This window comes from Mercenaria mercenaria, unplaced genomic scaffold (assembly GCF_021730395.1).
Source record: "Mercenaria mercenaria strain notata unplaced genomic scaffold, MADL_Memer_1 contig_2977, whole genome shotgun sequence".
Lineage (NCBI taxonomy): Eukaryota > Metazoa > Mollusca > Bivalvia > Venerida > Veneridae > Mercenaria > Mercenaria mercenaria.
In genome coordinates this window covers 743-15,841 of record NW_026461074.1, presented here as the reverse complement: position 1 = coordinate 15,841, position 15,099 = coordinate 743, and the positions used below count along the sequence as shown (strand labels likewise).

At 34.9% G+C, this 15,099-nt stretch overlaps 1 protein-coding gene across 1 annotated transcript in view; it reads right to left on the bottom strand.

The window, feature by feature from the left end:
- The window catches only part of LOC128552635 (plexin A3-like), a gene marked incomplete at both ends in the record, with an annotated part of 69,627 nt that extends 56,649 nt beyond the window's left edge, over positions 1-12,978 (bottom strand). Inside the window, 5 exons of the mRNA XM_053533675.1 lie at positions 3,270-3,363; positions 4,237-4,344; positions 5,769-5,918; positions 11,523-11,619; positions 12,891-12,978. Of these exons, the coding sequence (XP_053389650.1) occupies positions 3,270-3,363; positions 4,237-4,344; positions 5,769-5,918; positions 11,523-11,619; positions 12,891-12,978 (537 nt within the window). The remainder of the gene's footprint in view (positions 1-3,269; positions 3,364-4,236; positions 4,345-5,768; positions 5,919-11,522; positions 11,620-12,890) is intronic.
- Between the last annotated feature and the right edge of the window lie 2,121 nt (positions 12,979-15,099).

Genomic DNA, 15,099 nt, shown 5'->3' with positions numbered 1-15,099 from the left:
CTCTGTATGTCATATTCTTACGGTTTTTACTGACTAATAACAGGGAATGGTTACACTGACAATTCTTATAAAGAAAGGAAAACAACGTATTCTTACATAATTTTATTTCATGAAAAAATAGTGGCAGAAATTAAAACACGGGTTACAGTTTTTCTTTTTTTTTTAAACACGAATAAGAAAAAAAAATTAACACGATAATAACACTTTTAGTGTCACTTTATGGAACAGTCTGAACACTTTTTAAAACAACGGTAACAAAAACGTAAACGGACCCTATGGGAAATTACGTGTTATTGTGCAAAAACAGGTTCGACCATGACAAAGAAACGATCAAGATGTGAAAAACTGAACAGTCATTTACAAATATTAATCAGGCATTAACGAAACATTGTACATTTAATGTATATAAATAAGAAAATGATAAAAACTCGAGGCTTTCAAAACAAGAGGTCAGGTTTAAAAAAGAGCTGTCACTAATGGTGACAAATGCCCCCGCAGCACCTTGACCTTTGACCTGGTGACCCCAAAGTCAGTAGAGGTTGTGTACTCAATAAGTACTATCAGCATGTGAAGTTTGAAGGTCAAGGGTGAAGTGGTTCGCGAGTAAATTGCTTTCATGCAAAAAGTTAACGTTGGCCCCTGTGACCTTGACCTTTGACCTGGTGACCCAAAGTCAGTAGGGGTGGTGTACTCAATAAGTACTATCAGCATGTGAAGTTTAAAGGTCCTGAGTGAAGTGGTTCGCAAGTAAAGTGCCTTCGTGCAAAAAGTTAACGTTGGCCCCTTTGACCTGGTGATCCCAAAGTCAGTAGGGGTGCTGTACTCAGTAAGTACTATCAGCACGTGGAATTTGAAGGTCCTGGGTGAAGTGGTTCGCGAGTAAAGTGCCTTCATGCAAAAAGTTAACGTTGGCCCCTGTGACCTTGACCTTTGACCTGGTGACCTAAAGTCAGTAGGGGTGGTGTACTCAATAAGTACTATCAGCATGTGAAGTTTGAAGGTCCTGGGTGCAGTGGTTCGCAAGTAAAGTGCCTTCATGCAAAAAGTTAACGTTGGCCCCTGTGACATTGACCTTTGACCTGGTAACTCCAAAGTTAGAAGAGGTAGTGCACTCAATAAGTACTATCAGCATGTGAAGTTTGAAGGTCCTGGGTGCAGTGGTTTGCGAGTAAAGTGCCTTCATGCAAAATGTTAACGTTGGCCCTTGTGACCTTGACCTTTGACCTGGTGACTCCAAAGTCAGTAGGGGTTGTGCACTCAATAAGTACTATCAGCACGTGAAGTTTGAAGGTCCTGGGTGCAGTGGTTCGCGAGTAAAGTGCCTTCATGCAAAAAGTTAACGTTGTGACGAACTAACGAACTAAAGAACGAACGGAAGGACAGTTGAAAATTAATAAACCTCCCTTCGGGGGCATAAAAACACGAGAACATTGATATAGAAAAAGCGATTTGTCTCAATAAAGAAGTAGTAATCATTTTTATTACTCCGCATTTTTCAACTGCTATAGATGTCACTTCGATATGTTTTCATATATAAATTTTTGCTGGTATTGTACACAATAAGCTGCTTTATTTGCTGTAAATATACCAGTGTAAGTTCTGGACTGAAGCATCGATTAACGCATTTAATGCTCCATGGTGGAGAAAAACATCTTTATCTGATTCAAGAATGTGTGGTATCCAGTCAGAACACCGATGCGTATTATATTGATCAGACCGTCGCCTTGATTGTATTTATTACCTTGGAAATTTATTCATTGCCATTTTGGATACCAAAGTGTAAAGATCTATTAAGTGTTTGATACCGCTATAGCCGTCTATTAAATAAGGGTACAATGTTATATTTTACGCGAGTGTAATGATGGTCAAATATAAAGAAGACAAATATTGTTATCAGTTAGTTATTTTTATTGACAATATATACCAAAACGCATGTTTAAAAGGTAATTCATAGGTAGACTACAAATTATGCGTAATTCTAATGTCTTCTACATATTTTGTTCCGTAGTTCTGAGATATTCTTAAACACTTCTCTAACAAAGTAGCAGTCATAAATACAAATACAAGCCTATTTATTTTCATTAGTATGTCGTGTTACTCGTAAAGCTTTTAATATTTATGAACAAATTCGGACATGTAGTTGTTGAACTGAATGCTACAAACCCGCTAATGGGTTGTGTTGTTGTTCCAAAGGCTCCCAGTGTGGTACTAAATCCATATCCGGTTTGTTTTCGTTAAGAAGCGCCAACTATTTTGATATATTTGCAGTTTGGAGACTAGTTATAATGTTGTTTTAAGGCAAAGTCCGTTCTTTCGCAAACGCTTAACTTTACGTGACATCGAAAACATTCGCATACGTCATCTTTCCCGCTGTAAAACAGCCCCGCATTTGCCAGCTCGTATTTATCAGGAAGCATTGGTTTCGGATAAGTTTCAAACGTCTAAAGTCGGTTTTCGAAATATTCCATATTTTGGTTGAGAGATGCGCAGTCGATGGCGTTCATTTTGTTAATGATAACTGTCTTATAACAAACTGTATTTATATATATTCGGCGTGATTCCTGATTGGTGGTTTATTTTTAGAATGGTGTTTTCGATCTACTTGTAGAAATATTGTCATCGTTATTTATAGAACTTTTTGTCATTTGCTAAGAGAAGCATATTGTCATAAGGTACTTATGGTACCAGTCAGATCGCTGTTGCGTATTATACTGACCAATTAGAACGTCTCCTTGACTTTATTTATTACCGTCGAAATTTATTCATTGCCATTTTGGATACCAAAAAGTAAGGATCTACGCGAGTAAATTTAGGTCCAAAGACAAATACTGCTTCCAGTTTTATTGACAATAAGTACGTATTGTTGCAACTTTATAGTTTTTTTTATCTAAATATAGCTTATGAAGTAAAGAATAGATTACTCATTATGGGACCATATCATCTAAATATAGTTAATGATTCAATAAATAAGAAAATATGGTAATTAATATTTTCGTGGGGTCAATCATTGTATATCCGAATGGCGCGTGATTAGAAACGCCGAACGTTGTTTTCATCGTGAAACGTATTGTCTGAATAATCTAGTTAACCGATTACAATTATTTTAAGCCAATCGATTACGCTGTAAATACGTGTTTGAGTAATGTGCCTTATGCCTTAAGATCGTTAAATGCTTATGATAAACAGGATGACGTCAGGACCACTGACGTTAAAGTGACGGGTTTACTGCTCATAACCTACTTACTAAATCCTATATATAAGTCACTTACTTGGTAGTGTATCACCTAAAAGAGAATCGCCCCATACTACCTGTAAGGCTGCTTTGAGTCTATCTACATGTCTTGATATTGTAAACATATCATCCTGAAGGAAACATCTGCAATCTAAATTCCTGCTTAGATAGGACAAAAGACATTGAACATGCATATATAACAATGACACAGGACAAACATTCAAATCCAGTGCCGTTATTAGGCTTCAGACAAAAACACATCTTTTTCTTAAGGTTTTAAGTGTAAAACGTTTAGAAAAGTTAAGAGTTATAATTTGATATAAGACGTTGTGTCTGAAATTATTCATTATCCGAATCTGATTTTAGTATAAAACTTGGCATTTCCTTGCGGAGGAAAAACAGCTCTAAATCGGAAGGAAACAAACATCAGCTTAATTATACATTATCTATACAATTTAATTCTCAAACAATTGATTTCGCTTCTCTGTTTTATTTAAAAGTACTAAATTAACTGATTTATGCATATGTAAACAATTACATGTAACATAGTATACATTTGCATTAATGATTAGGCGACTTGGATATTACGGCAATTGCGACATGCATTCGTAATCATTACTGGTAAACATGAAAAAGATTCACATCTGTCAGAATACTGCTGAAGCACATTGTTTACTATCTGCGTACTCGTGAGCTATCTAATGCAACATTTATCGTATGAACATATACTACAAAGGTGTTAATCTACACGGCACGTGCTCTTTAAAAACTTATATTATATGGTTGCTATGTATTTTCAATTTATTACATAAATCAAGTACAAGTAAACATGAAAAGCGTCCATTATCAAACTTGATATAAGGTAAGTAAATTCCATTGTTTATCATAAATGCAATATATATAATTTCATTGACGAACAGTATCAAAAATCACTCTATGGTAAAATATCGCTGAAATGCCCTGTTATTAAATATTCACCTTATCGGTATAGATATGAAACAAACCTTAAAAAATTTACAGGCGATGCTGCCACCTTCTTTGAATTGTGTATTGTTAAACCACAAAGTTTGCGTGTCAGATATGATCTTGCATTTGTAAGTCACTGACCCTGCCTGAAGAAAGAACAAACAATACTTAAGATACATAGCTAGACATTAATATAAATGATATAAGTAATGGTATGTATATGCAAAATATTACCCTTCGTACTACACAAGTGACGAACAGGAAGCCTACAGAACTAATATCCAATGTCGATATTCATGTTTATCTCATCTTCTACAATTTTTTTTTATTTTTTTGCTTTTCTATTGGGCAATAGACGTCACGTGGAGACAGGGTCTATTCCATATCCTGCTAATAATTTTTCAATATTAATTTTGATTAAAACAAAATGGCTGCCACATCGCTAGCGTAATTGAATCAAGTTGGATTATAACCTCTAGCTATAGATATCGTTTTCCAGAGTAAATTTAGTGTTTTCTTGCCGTTTTATTTTCCTACTTCGTTTAGGCTCGTGAAGTTAGCCGTTAGAATGCGGAAATAGAAGAACAATATCTTTGTATGGGAGACACGGTCATTGAAATCTTGTTTTAAGTTAAATCATCGTAAAAGAATAACATATTTTTCGCAAGCAGTTTTTTATAGGATCGTTTTATCTACGTGCAAAATAAAGGATTTAACAAGAAACGGGATGAAAGCCAAAATTTCAAGACATTTCTGACATCGTGAAATGCCCTATATGCAGCAGAGCGTAAGCGCTTGCGAATCGTTAGAAAATGACAACCAGAGAGAACATCTAACTTTCATCGAATTCCACTAAATAGGTTCAGTAAAGATATATCAACACATTGTTTGTAGAAAATATTGATAGACAGAATGGCCGGGAAGTGATCAATATAGCTGACTTTGAAGATGTTGCTCTCTAGTCAGCTACAACAGAAGAAACGTAGCATTTATTATACGTTTATAGTTGGTTAAAATAACTACGAGATATGTGCTCTTCTGCAAAATCTACTCTGTTGCATAACTGTTATATTGAATTTTGTGGTGGTGCAAACTATTTCCACACGTTTAAAGGCATTACAGTAAAACTATATATTCTTGAACGCAAATGATTTGAACCTCTCTTTAATAATTTCAATGTTAAATACAAGCAATATGAATTAATGTTTGCCTGGAACATGCCTAACGAAGAAATAATATAATTAATTACAAGTTGTTTATAGGTTTTGCTTTATCTTTAACTTTGGTCTTATCATTACAGACACCAATTGTAACAATTTAAACGCACTAGAGAATGGTCATGGATGCTACAAATCAAATTTGGTGAAATTCAGACACGTTGTTTTAAGAATGTTTAAAGGATATGTTGATGCCGTACTGATAGTCTGTACATACAGCTCACTATGAACAACGTAGATATATTCCTTTCATTTTTTTTCCACTCCTAGGTGCGCTAAAGAAGATAAAATATATAAAAAAAAAATAAACCAGATACGGATAAGAGAACATAAATAAATCATATGATACATACTCCTTTTAAATTTATGCCAGCGATAATAATTTCATAGTCTCTATCTCGAGAAATGTGCACGATACCGTTAGAGTCTCGCATACTGCTGTCATCTGAGATCATTGTATAGTTTGTGACTCGGGGACATTCACCCGCCTTTACTTCAACACCCTGAAAAGAATATTTTCTTACATAAGCCTTAAGCAGAAAATATTAATATGCCCGGCCAATCAGACGAATATATGGACATAAATGTCTTAGAGACACGTAACATTATTTCTTAGTAAATAAAGTTTGAAAGTAAAACGAAAAATAAGCAGGAGGACCCTAAGGTCTTCTATCGCTCAGCTGACCTAGTTCTAACACCCATCCCTCCTCAAATAACATAGTATTTAAAACTACTCCAACATAGCTTGGTTGAAAACACAGCTTGGTTGTAATTTTTCAACATGTTCGCTGCCACCAATGTTGGCATAGAATATATATATATATGACACTGAAAAATGATAAAAAGTTAGATATTAGCAAATACAAGAAGGATGTTAAGTTTCTGTATTACGTCAAAAACGTTGCAACGGTCTAATACATTCTACATAACATTTTTGGTTATTTATAAGAATCCTGCAAAAAATTATGTCAATAATACTCGCTTTTTATCGATAATTTGAGAGTTATTTTTCGCCTAAAATATGTGGGGTTGTACCTGTTATGTGACCTAGATTTCAAAGAGACAAACATTTTGACAATGTTTTATGTTATTCAGGTTCATCATTATAGAAGTTTACAATGATCTGACCTAGCAACACAGTTTCTGACCCAAATTTTGAACTTTACCTAGATTTCATACAGACAAACATTCTGACAAAGATTAATGATGATAAAGTTGAAAAAGTTGCCTCTGAAAAGTTAACAAAGATTTTCTTACGATCTGACCTAATAACCTAGTTTTTCCAACGTGACCCAGTTACAATTTTAACCTTATTCATATAAGATAAATATCCGACCAAGTCTCATGAAGATCAGACAGAAAATATGGCCTTTTGAGTGTTAACAATATAATTCTATGACTTGATACTGTGACCTAGTATTTGACTTAGTTAATCCAATCTAAACCTTACCTATTTTTCATAGTGATAACCATTCTGAAAAAAGTTTGCTTTTAAGATCGAGTAGAAATATTTTGCCTCTAGAGTGTTAACAAAGGTTTTCTACGATTTGACCTAGTGAACTACTGAAATCTCTCAGATAAGAGAATTTCAAACCTGACCCATTTTACTGAGGCAAACATTCTGACAATTTTTTATGAAGATCAAGTCAGAAATGTTTTCTCTAGAGTGTTAACAATCTTTTTCAATGACTTGACATAGTGACCGAGTTTAAGATGTAAGATAACCCAGTTTTAAATTAATCTTTATAGAATAGAGACAAACATTCTGAAAAGGTTTATGAATATCAAAATGAAAATGTGGCCTCTAGAGTGTAAGAAATTTTTGTCTATGATTTGTCCTACTTTAAGATCCTAGGTAACCCACATTTGAACTTGACCTTTATTTAGTAGAGTCAAATATTCTGACATTACTTTTTATAAAGATCAAATGGAAAATGTGGCGTCTATATATTAATGAGGTCTTTTTTTATGATTTTACCTGGTGAACTAGTTTTTTTTTACTGCAGGTAATCCATTTTCAGCCTTATTCTATATTTCATGGAGATAAACATTCTGATAATGATTTACGATAATTAAGTAAAAATAGCCTCTAGGGTGCTAACAAGTTTCTTCTAAAATTTGATCTAGTGACCTAGATTAAGACCCGAGACATACGTGTCAAACTGACATAGTTTTCATTTATGTCATTAAGAAAGATATTCTGACAAAGTTTTATGAAGATGAGGTAGAAAATGCAGCCACTAGAGCGTTAACAAGCTTTCCCTCTCTATTGAATTAGTGTCCTTGTTTTTGATCTCAGAATCTCGCCAAGATTTAATTGAGGGTAATATTCACACCAGGTTTCATGTAGATTATGAGTTGTAGCAGTCAGATTGTTGACGACTTACGACATCCGTCGAGGTACCTCGGACACAGAATGATAACAAAATAAACAAAGACAAGTATCAAACAGGGAATGCCACGCACCAAAAACGCAGCCTCCCCAAAACGAAACCCACAGCACGAAAACGTGCACACCACAAACACACACGCACACACACAAAGCCAACACATGAGGAAAAAACGAACAAACAAAGGAACACAGTGGGGCACCGCCTTGGAACGGGCAGTGGCTGGGCAGCTTAAACCGGTTTATGGTGCGCACCCAACCTCACTCTTACATGTGAACCGTGAGGCAATTACAGCATCTATGACACTGCTTTACTTTCCTTGATGGAGGAAATTCCCCACACTACCAAACACAAACCTTTAGTTGATGTAGCTAAGACATTAGGAGTGGATGTTCTAAATAGTTTGGAGAAGGGGGATAACGCCAAGTACAGAAGATTGATAAGTTTACGTTGTCATTCAGCAAATAAATTCCACAGGAACAGAAGACTGAAACTTTAATGTGCAGTGCTAAAACTGTGTTGTTGTAAGTAAAATAAATAGTGAACATTTTCAGAAACTTAAAATGGTTAAGTTTACATTGTCATTCAGCAAATAAACTCCGGATGAATTTTTTATGACACATTATCTCTATTTGTTCTTGTTGAGCATGTAAATGATGCTTATTAAACATTGAAAATAACACTGTGTTTTTCACTCTGAAATGCACCAGAATGCACCAAAAGAGTTGCAGTAATACAAAATTTTCTGGGGGTGGCCCCCATACTACCCCCCCCCCCGCACCCACCACCAGCAGGAGGGGGTTCCCCTCCCGCACCCACCCCTTTATCGGCTTCGCTCCTTTCAAAAATACCCTTCAGCAACATGCCTTCACAAAATCCTGGCTAGAACCCTGCCCCACCATGTTCCAAAGACACGGGACAGTGTAAATAAAAGTAATCCCCTCCAGGTGAATCTCTAACACACGTAATGGAAACAAAAAGGCATGGCATGTAAAACACAAAAATGCTCGTGTATAAACATATAAAAAGCAAACCTTAAGAACCAAAAATCCATGTACTCTATGCCTTTTCAGAAGACAGAGCAACAAGAGAAACATCCTTCAGGGCCCGACGACAAATATCAAAGCAGTTCAGTCCTGGTAGGATTTAAAAACTGCTTATCATAGAGTCCTCCCCCTCTTCCGTCAGACACAATCAAAGAGGGAAGCGTAGTGTTCAACTGTAAACGGGTTGAACACTAAACATGCGGTATGTCTCAAAACAGTTGGGTCGTAACCTCTTTTAATAAAACGTTTTATAATTTCACCAAATACATGACCCAAGATCTTACGAAGTTTGTAAACCACATCGCCATAAAAAATGGGTTTAGAAATACCTTCTCGCAGAAGTGTCTTTAAATTACTATTGAATTTTGAAACTAAATCAGAATTGCGATAGTAAAATTTAGCAAAATATTTACGCAATTTGTAATAACGGTAGCCTTGCTGAAGAAGTTTACTTGTAATATATTGATTACGTTCATTGAAATGCTTGACATGACTGCACGCTCTGGCAAACCGAATTGAGAAATATATACCCCATAAGATGTAGCCTGAGGTACATCCCCATCCAAATGGGGAAAATTTGCAATACTAAAATTAAAATCATCCCTCTTGTCATAAATTTTGGTATGTATAATATTGTCATAAATAGAGAGATGTAAATCTAAAAATGAAGCATCAGTATCCGAATTATTAGTTTTAATTAACTGAAGCTCCCTAGGATAAATAGTACCCACCAACTGACCAAAAAACGGATTATCCATATTAAGAATATCATCCAGATAGCGTGATGTATTATTAAATGCAGTTATAATATCTGCCTGCGTATCTGGAGAAAGGCTCAACATAAAGTCTCTTTCATATCAATATAAAAACAAATCTGCGACAAGAGGTGCACAATTTGTTCCCATGGGAATACCAATTACTTGTCTAAAAACTGAATTCCCAAACCTGATGTAAATGTTGTTCAATAAAAAGGAAAGGGCTTTACAAACTTCGTCACAGGTCCACATTGTATAATGTTTTATAATATTGCTAGTAAAAAAAGCTTTGTCAAAATTGCAAGCGAGAAATGTAGCATTCTCTCTGGCAAAAGTCTTTTGAATTAGGGCAGTTAGTTTGTCATTTATTAGGTTATGTGGTAAAATGGTATACAAAGTAGAAAAATCGTATGTACTGACTGTATATACCTTGTAATTATTAATTTTAAACCTATCCAGGATTTCGCCAGAATTTTTAATCGACCAAAATAAGTGTTTACCAGCGTTTTCGTATACTTTATCGCAGTATCTTTTCATGTGGGCTTTCACAGCAGTTAGACATGATGTTAATAGTTTTGAAATATTTGTAGTGGTACAAGAGCTTGAATTAGCGATGAAGCGAGTTTTATATGGTTGTTTATGCAATTTAGGAATCCAGTACATGGTTTGTAGTTTAATTTGTTGATCGTCTATACAAACTTTTAAATTAGAAACTTCAGTGATGTGATCAGTGACCAAATTATTTTCAACAGAAGGACTCAATGTATAAGTTTTAGTGCTATTTAGTTCGTTTTGTAAAATATTAATATAATGTAGGCGTCAAATGATGATAATATTGTTGGCCGCCTTGTCTGCTGGAACCAAGACATACTTAGAATGAAATTCTTGGATTTCCTTTTTCAAATGTCTTAAAGTAAACTTGGGTTTTGGTGGAAGTAGGTGTTCATTTGTTTGATAAAAATTTATTCGAGAATCAACAATGTTAAAAATAGTTCGTTTCCAAGACGTAAATGCATTGGACTTTGAGGTTTTACATTCGCAGTAAGAAGGGGTATTTGTTTGAACATCTAAGTCGGAAACAATTATATTGTAATTGAATATAACATTTCTTACATGTGTTTTATATTTATAACAGATAATAAGAACTTCGGAGTTTCTGAAATATTTAGGTACAGAATCAATAACACGTTTTTCACGAAATATACTGGGTACATCGATGAGGTCAATACTTTTATTCATGAAATAAATTTTAAGAAAATGTCTCTCATGGTCAGACTGGGTGTCAATATGTGGACGGAGAACGTGTTGTGTGTAACTTTGAATAAGATATGATACAGTGTAAAACGGATCTGTTTGAATAACATACTGGTCCGCTTCCTCGTCTAGCTGTTTAAGAGACTGAAAATTACCATTGCGTCTAATTCCATGAGACCTAGATTTACGTTTCCTAATATTTAAAATAGAAAAGATATCGATATCAGGGTTTTTAGAGATATTACCTTCCTGATAACTATTATCATTTAAGCCCAACGGAAACGGTGACTGTAAATTTTTAATCCATATGAATTCTGCTACATGTCTGGCTTTAATTTTAAAACTAGATGTGGAATTTATATCATATACGATTTGCTCTACTGGCTGCATTGTTTCCTGATCAAATGTATGGCCAGATTTAGGAAAGTGTTGGTATAAAAAGGTAGTAAACTTGTTCCGACTACGCATTTTGTATGAATACTAAACACCTCAACCTGAGCATTTCGTGCTAATGTGGTCTAAAAAGAAATCTAGATATAATAGTTTGTGTAACAGAAGTATCCTAAGTATATATGATAATATAATTAAAAAGTAGATTTCTATATCAAATCAAAACAGAAATATGTTGTTGTATCATTGATATAATGAAATTAAAAGTTTACACTAGTGTTGCAGCTTTTCTCACTATCAATGCAGTGTGACTGGCTATTGTTCTGACACCATTTACACTTCAGATTACTTTTTGTACAAAAACTCAACCTGTAATATAACATACACAAGGCATTAAATTGTGATACCAGCCGTTAAAGCACGAGGCCAACAATGTGTTTACATAGACTGAAAAATAAAGTTTCTCTCAATTTACATTGAGCATGTATCACAAACATTAGCCTAGCAGAAGTCTTATAACAAAGAAGGTGCTGTATAAGAAAAACAATGAATCATTCACAATATACCAATGTTACTGCATTCAGTGAACGGCAAAGATTTTTGTTTTTCTATAGATTTTGCAATAGGAATTATTGTATGGTGGCTGATGGCTGCCAACTCCGCAAATTTGCTTTGTTGCCCGCGACAAATCGAAAAGGCGAGATTTTTGGTTTTGGCGCGTTGTCACCTCTTCGCTTTGTCGCGGGCGCCAGGGCGAAAAGGCGAGATTTCTGGAATACTGCGTTTTTGTCTTTTCTCTTTGGCGTATGCGCTACCGGAATGCCACAAAGCGCTTTGTCGCCTTCCTGTAGCGCATGCGCCCATCATTGTTATGAGATGTGACAGGAACCATGCCCCATGAGTTAATACCTGGATACTCGGGTTAAAATGATCCTAAACGAATGTATACTTTATACAGCGCATACGCTACATGAAGGCAATATAGCGAAAAGTCGAGATGTCTTGTATTGTCGGGTTGTCGCCTTTACGCTTTGTCCCGGGTGGCAAAGCGACAAGGCGAAAAGGGGAGGCTTTTAAAAATCTCGCTATTTCGCGTTGTGATTTTCCATTAATCTTGGCGTATTCTCAATCTCAAATTTTTATCCTGACGCCCACGACAAATCGAAAAGGCGACAACGCGCAAAAACCAAAAATTTCGCCTTAAAGAAGGGGAGAATGAGAAATCAACTACCTTATAAATTGAGTCTTTATAGCGGGTTTTGTGAGTTATTTCCTGGTCCTTTGGGATCACGGCTACCTTTCAATATATCTGTGCAACATAATTACCTTTGAGCCTTGCTAAGGGCATGGGGGTGGTTCGTTTATCATAACTTCTCATGCATAGATTCAATCAAACAAAGTCTGCTATATTCTGCTTGACTTTGTTCTTTCAAAGAATCTTCTTATAGATTTTATCGTAAATACTGTCTGTCTGAATTAACTTACTTCATCATGAATCTGCAAACAAATCTGCATTAAAAACTAAGCAAATCCATTTTATAATCCCTACAGCATAAACTATAAACCACTGTGATATATATTATACAACGATTTTAAAAATAAAATTAAGCATATTTTTACGTTTAACAGCTTTAACTTACCTGGTAATGGTCTTACATTTGTAGATGATAAATTGTCCAAAAATAGCGCTGTTGTATATGTAACACTCAAGAGATGCGTTCATGATTCCTGAAATAAATATATTGATTTGTAATTTCTTTAGAAAGGTAAACGAAATTGTTATTTTTTTCCCAAAAATATAGCAGATATACATGATGAGGTCCGCACCTGTAACGTAATAAAACGTATTATAACGTATTTATTACACGAAATTCATTTTGAAAACATTTCTAGGTATGCAGCTCACAAATACGGAAATAGCTTACATCCGAGGCATATACTGACACTTTCAGACAACATCCAAAAAGACCTCTTGAACGATTTGACGAAGTTCCAAAAATATCTATGTTCCCTTGCTCCGTTACGAACTCCTGTGGGATTAGATTAGAGCTAGTGTTTATTCAAATATGTTTTAGTAGATTAAAAGCTGACATGGTAAAGCCCAAGTATTTTCAAATCGTTAGAAAATGCTGAAAATTATCTCCCCATTAGCAAAAAAAAAGAAATGTCCCCGAGCATACATTTTGACCGGGTGACCTTTGCACGTGACCACCGAGTCCCTGACTATCGACCAATGCAAAGGCGACTTTCGTTTTCAAGTTTAACATGTCAACTTTCATTTTCTTGACTTCAGAAAATAGCTGAAGGTCTAGTTACGTCATTTTCTGTCAAAAACATACATATGCCTAGAGAGATTGCATAAAAATGTGCCCGGTGTCCACAGGATGATGTTATGAAAATTTTTGTAAATACATAAACTCTGATAAACACATTTTAGATATCTAAAAGGTGAAGTCCTTGATATATTTGAATTAAGATTTTACACTGCTTCTTCAGATAGTACAATGTCATATGATTACCCTGTATACCACTTTACCACGTAGTGTAATGGGAAAAAAACTACATTTTTTGCATGGAATTTCAACAGTTTTTTAAATATTAAATGTTTTATCACGATCAATGATTAAGTTTGTGAACCCCTCATTTTTTGTTGAATAATATATTTTGCGATGTTACGAGACCGTGAGACCGTGAGATTATACGATAGCGTATCATCAAAAAGAATTATTCAAACTATGTACTTCACAGATACATGCAGTTTTAATTATGCGCGATCGATGACACGTAACGTAATAAAACTTAATATCATATTAACCCTACAACCGGTAAATTCACTGTTTAGTTTAACTGTATAAAGCAGAACTATGTTTTGTATATTTAAACAAGATGAATAGGTTATTCGTATACGGACTAGATGTTAAGATGGTGTAGCCTTGGTAAAATTTTTATCATACCTTCATGCAAAATAAGGCAACAAGAGGGCCAAGATGGCTCTAGGTCGCTCACCTGAGAAACACACCATAACACTGTAAACATGTTTGACCTAGTGATTTCATGGAAACAAATATTTTGGCCAATTTTCATTTGGATGGACTAAAAATGTGGTCTCTCGAGTTTAAACAAGTATTTTCTTAGATATGACCTAGTAGCCTAGTTTTTTACCCTAGATGACCCATATTCGAACTTGACCTAGATTTTATCAAGGCAATTATTCTGACAGAATTTAATGAAGACCAATTGCAAAATACAGTCTCTATCGCATACACAAGGTTTTTCTTTGATTTGACCTAGTGAACTATTTTTTTAGCTCCAGATGACCCATATTCAAATTTGATCTTGATTTCATTAAGGCTAACATTCTGACTAAATTTCATGAAGACCAATTGCAAAATACAGTCGCTATCGCATACAAAAGGTTTTTTTGTTTGATTTGACCTAGTGACTTATTTTTTAAGGTCAGATAACCCATAGTCAAACTCGACCTTAATTTCATCAAGGCAATTATTCTGACATAATTTCATGAAGAACAATTGAAAACTACAGCCTATATCGCATACACAATGTTTTTCTTTGATTTGACCTAGTGACCTAGGTTTTTACCTTAGATAGCCCATATTCATATTTGGCCTAGACTTTTTCAAGGCGATCATTTTTTCCGAATTTCATGACGGTCAATTGAAAAGTACAGCTTCTATCGCATACACAAGGTTTTTCTTTGATTTGAGCTAGTGACCTAGTTTTAGACCCAAGATGACCCAATTTTTTTTTTCTTTTTGATTTGACCTAGTGACCTAATTTTTGATCCAAGATAACCCGTTTTCAAACTTGGCCTAGATTTCGTCAAGGCCA